General features: G+C 54.2%; 1 protein-coding gene across 1 annotated transcript; it reads right to left on the bottom strand.

Annotated features, from left to right (window-relative positions):
- Positions 1–1,340: 1,340 nt before the first annotated feature.
- Positions 1,341–3,791, bottom strand: LOC140681251 (uncharacterized). The gene is made up of 5 exons (XM_072920728.1): positions 3,427–3,791; positions 2,939–3,066; positions 2,591–2,760; positions 1,666–1,845; positions 1,341–1,427 (listed from the first exon to the last, which is right to left on the bottom strand). The coding sequence occupies exons 1-5, from the start codon at positions 3,543–3,545 to the stop codon at positions 1,341–1,343; spliced, it is 684 nt and encodes a 227-aa protein (XP_072776829.1). The 5' UTR covers positions 3,546–3,791.
- Positions 3,792–5,665: the final 1,874 nt, after the last annotated feature.

The raw sequence follows: 5,665 nt of genomic DNA, 5'->3' as shown, positions 1-5,665 counted from the left end.
ACTCTCGGGAGGCTGCCAGCTGAGATGTCAACTCTCCCACCTCCAGTCAAACAGAACAAAGCAGTCAGAGGCTACAGCCACAGCTTGTCACTGTCAGCCACAGCACAGGCTGTGAGGAAAGGCAAAGGACAACTTTCCATTTCTCCCTGTCCTGAGAGCACCAGATTCACACTGGATATGGACAACTTGTTGCAGTCTCCAAGTGGCCCACCACCAAGGGCACCTGAAAAAGCACCTCCCACACCAAGGCTAGCAAGGAGAGGCCAGCAGGAATCCTTGCTGATGCTTGCTGGCCAACAGCCCAGAGGACTAGCCCTGCTGTCCAGAGCAGCAGCTGAGATTCAGCAGAGCTTTGGGCGTCCTGAAGAGCAGCTGCCACGGAGCCCCCAGAGCCTGAGACAGCCCCAGGGATCACCCCATCAGCTGCTGCTCTGCCATGGAAAAGCAAGAAGGCCACAGACCCCTCCCTGCACGGCTGCAGTGCCACTGCTGTTTCACTCACCTGCTTTTGGAAAGCCTCCCTCTGCTCAAGGAGGAGATTAATTTCCTCTTTGAGGCCTTGTAGCTCTTCCTCGTGCCTCCTCTGCGCTGTCTGGACTTCACTGCGAGCTGCCTGCAGCTCAGCTTGCAGATTTGCCTCAATGGTCTGGAAAACAAAATGCAGAGCAACTTCCTGGGACCTGCCCTCCGGCTCAGCTTGTTCTACGTGCTGCCTCAAAATCCCATTGCTTCAGCTGCTTCTTTTTGCTTCTCTACCCAGCTCTCTGCTTCCACTGCAACCTTCCTTCCTGGGGCTGAGCTCTGGAGCTTACCAGGCTCTGTGCTCCCAGGGCCTGAAGCAGCCCTTGCCTCCTCAGTCCCAGGAGCTGCCTTTGGTGCCCTTCTCACTGCCCTGCCCTCTGTTGCCTGCCTACTCACTCTTACCTGCCCCTTCTCTTGCTGCTCTTTCAGCTCCTGCCTGAGCTGCTGGACCTGCTGGTGTGCTTGGCTGAGCTCTCCCTGAGTTTGGAGCAGTGCCTCTGATAAAGCACTCTTCTCCTTCTGCTCTTCCAGCAGCACCTGCACAGAAGGAAAGAGCAGAGGGCTTCACACTTCTCCTGCCACATCCGTGGCAGAGGCAAAGACTGATGGGCTCACGTGCTCTCACAGCACTGGGCTGCAGCTCCCCTGGGCTACTGCCTGCCCCGGGGCAGACACAGCTTCCCAGGAAGTGACTTAAAACACGGCCACAAAGACATCTCTGGGTTACTGTTCAGAAATACTCCAGGCAAGTCTTGGAAAAGATTTTTCTCTTGTCTGTGTTCCTGTTGCGCCCTCCCCTTTCCCACATAAGAAAAGATCTACAAGCTCACTTTGGCTACGAACACATGCCAGTACACACCAAAAGGGGAGCGGAAAGAGAACAGTGAAGGTACCCTGAGGTACATCTTAGAACAACAGAGCACAAGAGCAGCAGAAAAATCTCAGCTGACAGCTGATGTTTCTGCCTGGCTTCCTATGAGAGGGCTCAGTCCTGGTCCCAAAGACAGCCCCATTCAGCTTTCACCTCCCCTAATTCAATGTAGAAGACACAGAGGGCAGGCTCCACACAGCCCCATGTCCTGCCATGTCCCACAGCTCCAGCTTTGCAAAAAATCACACCAGTTCTCCTCTCACAATCATTACCTGTCGTTTGGCATCTTCAAATCTAGTTTGTTCCTCTTCTTGTTGGGCCAGCAGGGTGGCAACTTTCTGCCTCATCTCAAACAGCACCTTCTTGTGCTCCTGCTCTCTCTCTGCCTTCTCTTTTTCCCATTGCTCCAGCGTCTCCTGCATCTCTGCATGGTGCCTTTCACGCTCACTTGACTGAGGAGGGGAGGAAAAATTTGCAAGATGAAGTCCCAGGCAAGCTCCTTGCCGAAACAGGTGAAGCTTCATCCCTCCCACAACCCCCAACGGGAAAAGACAACAGCACTCCAGAAACCGTGTCCTGTCATGGAATTCAAAAGGAAGCTCAGCAGGTGCAACAATCACAGACTCGTGGAACCTCTTATCTTGGCAAAGACCTTCCCAAGCGTTGAGTCCAAGCATTCAGAAAAGGAGGTGTCACCTTCCCCTCTCTGATGCCCCAGTCACAAGGACTGAAGGACCAGGGACAAGGGGCCTGTTCCATTTGCTTCCAGCCCAAAGCTAATCCCTCTGTCCACTGTGGAAGCACAGCAAGAAAGGAACCGAGTTCCCACGCCTGCAGCCAGCAGCACTGTTGGCATCTGCTCCACACTGGCATCTGCTCCACGCTGGCATCTGCTCTGTGGCAGGTGGGACTCAAGGACAATCCTGCCCTGGGCTGCCACGCTTTGGGTGGGCACTGCCCAACCTGCTCTGGAACTCCTCTTACACCCTCACTGAAGCTCTGGCTGCATTTACTGTCCCAGCACCATCCTGGGGGCCTTCAGGCACTTCCAAGTCTGAGCTGCTGGTTCTGCTGCCCGGCCCAGCAGCGGGAGGCCTCTGGCAGAGGATTGCTGCCCTTTCACACCCTCAGGCTCTGCTTGTGCTAAACCAACCCACAGGGCTGGCTTGGACAATTCAGAAGTGTACTGTCCCCTACCAGGTCTTGCAGGAGCTTCTTTATTTCCAGCTGCTGAGCAGTTCCCTGAAGCCTGAGGCTTTCGTGATACTGCTGCTCTGCCTGCAGGAGCTGTTGAGCTGTGTCCTCCCTTTCCTGCCTCCTGAGAGCTCTCTCTGCTTCCAGCTCACGTTGCAAGCACTTCACTTCTCCTGCAAACACGACCAACACCAAGAGTCAGAGTCTCTACTGACTTTACTGACCTCAGGCCCTTTGAGTGCCACCAACCCCACCACTCCTCAGAAGCCCTGTGGACAGAGGCAGCTTTACAGGGTGTTTAGCTGCTCTAGGAAGGGGCAGCACCACAAACAAAGCACACGAGATTCTCACCTTCTAGCACCTCCTTGGTCTGTGTGACTGAGAGCACTTGAGCCTCCAGATGGTTCCAGGTAACCTCCAGCTGAGATATCTGCTGCTGAGCAGCACACAGCCTGGATTCCAGGCTCTCCTTTGCTGACCTACAAGTTGCACACACAGAGAGACATGAGTTGCTTGCCCCAGACTCCCACAGCCGGTTATTCCAGGACAATGTGGCTCAAGATCCTCACACCTGAGTATGGGAAATGAGTGACGTGGAAACTCGCCCAAACAAGGCACATTTGTGCCATGTCAACAGCAGAGCCGGGCCCTCAGAGTGACTGCCCAGGCCTTCCCTATGGCCTGGCATAGCACAGACAGCCCAGCCCAACTTGGCCTCAACAGCCAAATCTACATCTGAAAAGCACAGAGAGTACTACAAACCCCTGTGTAGTGTTTAGCACCTTTATCATTACAGCTCTTCAGCCCTGTCCTGCCTAGGGTTTGCTCCCTGCCTTTACCTGGTCTCTGCCAGCTGCTTGGAAAGGTCATGTTGGTGGCGCTCTGTGGCTGCCAGTCGGCCCTCAAGGGCAGCCTTCTCACGGCCCAGCAGCTCCTTCTCTCTGCACACCTGAGCCATTTCATGCTCTTGGCCAGAGGATTCCTGGCGCAGCTGCTCCAGAGCCCTGCCCAATGACTCTTGCTCCTGGGAAACCTGCAAGTGGGACAAGGTACAGCTCGAGCCCTTCCTCAGGAGCCCTGTGCAGAGCCAGCCAGTGGCACCTCGCAGGCAGCCAGAGGACAAGGAGCACCTGTGCTCTGGGCTCAAAGTTTCACAGCACCTGTCCTGGGCAGCTCTGATAGCCTGGGCTGCCAAAAGCCTCTGGCACTGTTACCTTGGAAGTGCTGTGTCAGGCCCTGCTGCCCTGCCTGGGACCAGACAGCTCCTTCCCAACAAGCATCCCTCCTCCAAACTCCGTGTTGTCACCCAAAACCACTGCATCTTCTACTTTTGCCACTTTGCAAACAGAATTTCTCTCTGGACCTATTTCTTTGATGGACAATTTCAGGAAGGTTTGACAAAGCAAATTTACTTGCTGAATCAAGGGAAAATATACAGGATTTCCCCCTTCAAAGACAAAACTCACATCACAGCATCACCTCCTCACCTATCAAAGCAACCCTCTGGAAGGAGAGGATGCCTCGCAGGGAAGTGGCTTTTGTGCTGAGCAGACATTTAGTGACTGATGGACGTTAATCTGGCTGATGTGGCCAAAGCAAAACCTCTGCTGTGCATTTGCCAAACCTACCACATTCCCCAGAACTGAGACTGTCTGACAGAGACCCTCAGAAACAAAGCCTTCTCTTGCAGCTATCCTGTAACACCCGATCCAAACCTCCCCTGGCACAGCTTGGGGCTGTTTCCTCTGCTCCTGACCCTTGTTCCCTGGGAGCAGAGCCTGACCCTCACCTGGCTGCACCTTCCTGTAACAGAGAGCTCTAGAGAGCAAGAAGGTACCCCCTGAGTCTCCTTTTCTCCAGGCTGAGCCCCTCCAGCTGCCTCAGCCACTCCTGGTCACTCCTGTGCTCCAGACCCTTCCCCTTCTCTGTTCCCCGTTTTTGAGGCTCTGTGGCTGCCCAAAGCAACACATTTTGCAGAAGCATGCAACGCTGTGCTGATGAACATGCATATTCCTGGCTAATCAATGCATGTGCCATCTTGAGCCAGGTGTTCACAGCAGTGTGCCTGTCTTCTACTGCCAGAAACAGCATCTGGCTTGATCTGGCTGCCACAACTCCCACTCCCACACGTGCTGCCTAGCAATAAGGTGTTCAGAGCCATGCTAACATCATCCCTCTCTTGCTCCAGCTGATCCCTCTGAAGCTGCCATTCCTCCAATGTCTGCCTCTTGACTTCCAGCTCGCTCTACAACAGTGGGTCTTCTCCCTCGAGTATAGCCAAGCCCTTCACTGTACAAGAAGGGGCAAGACGAGTTTTCAAGGGAAAACCAGTCTCATTTCCCAAACCAACCTCCATTCTGTCCTGCTGCTCTGTCTGTTCTGCCTGGGCTGACGCTTCCTTCCTCTGCTTGGTGTTCTCCAGATGGACACCCAAGGCTCCTGGCTCCGGGATTCCAGTGCACTGCAGCAGCATTTCCCTGGACATCTCAAAGTTTGCACGGTCACTGCAGAGACAAGGCTCAGTCAGAAGAATCAAGAGGCCTGAAGAGTCAGCAATGCCATTTTCAGCACTCCAGGATGGAGCTGGGGGTAGTGGGCTAAGGAAGACCTTGCTCCTTCCCTCCCAAGAAAATCCTCCAGAGGCAATGGGAAAGGCAGGATTTTGCCTTCCCTCAGTGAGAAGCAGTGGCTGGGCAGGGGTGCACAAAGAACAGAACTCGAGGAAGCAGCAGGGCAAGAAGTTCTATTCCAACATGGCTGTGCAACTCCCAGACAGCCTTGGGACTCACAGTAGAGCATGAAAAACCAGACAGGATGATGCTCGAGAGCCACACTGAGGCCTACACATGGTAGGCAGGTGACTTCTTCACCCAGGGCACCTCTGAACTCCCAGGCCTGCAAGCAGATTGTTTCTGGAATGCAGGAGGAGGAGGAGGAAACACTCACCATCTGATTTCTTCTACCAGAGAGTCTATGTGCTGGAAGTGCCTTCTGATCCTCTGGCTTCTCTCCTCCATTTGATCAAAATATTGCTGCATGCGCCCCCAGGTCTCTATAGCTTCCTGAACCAATTCCAAG

Source organism: Taeniopygia guttata, chromosome 33 (genome assembly GCF_048771995.1).
Source record: "Taeniopygia guttata chromosome 33, bTaeGut7.mat, whole genome shotgun sequence".
In the NCBI taxonomy this organism is placed as follows: domain Eukaryota; kingdom Metazoa; phylum Chordata; class Aves; order Passeriformes; family Estrildidae; genus Taeniopygia; species Taeniopygia guttata.
Note: the sequence above shows the minus strand (reverse complement) of the source record. Positions and strands in the feature narration are given on the sequence as shown.

What these genes read in the sequence shown, in the direction of transcription:
- LOC140681251 (XM_072920728.1), bottom strand. Translation starts at nt 3,545, where the DNA reads ATGGCTCAGGTGTGCAGAGAGAAGGAGCTGCTGGGCCGTGAGAAGGCT. An exon ending in AAGCAGCTGGCAGAGACCAG is followed by an intron (nt 3,067 to 3,426) that starts GTAAAGGCAGGG and finishes TGCAACTTGTAG; the next exon opens with GTCAGCAAAGGAGAGCCTGG. An exon ending in GACCAAGGAGGTGCTAGAAG is followed by an intron (nt 2,761 to 2,938) that starts GTGAGAATCTCG and finishes TCGTGTTTGCAG; the next exon opens with GAGAAGTGAAGTGCTTGCAA.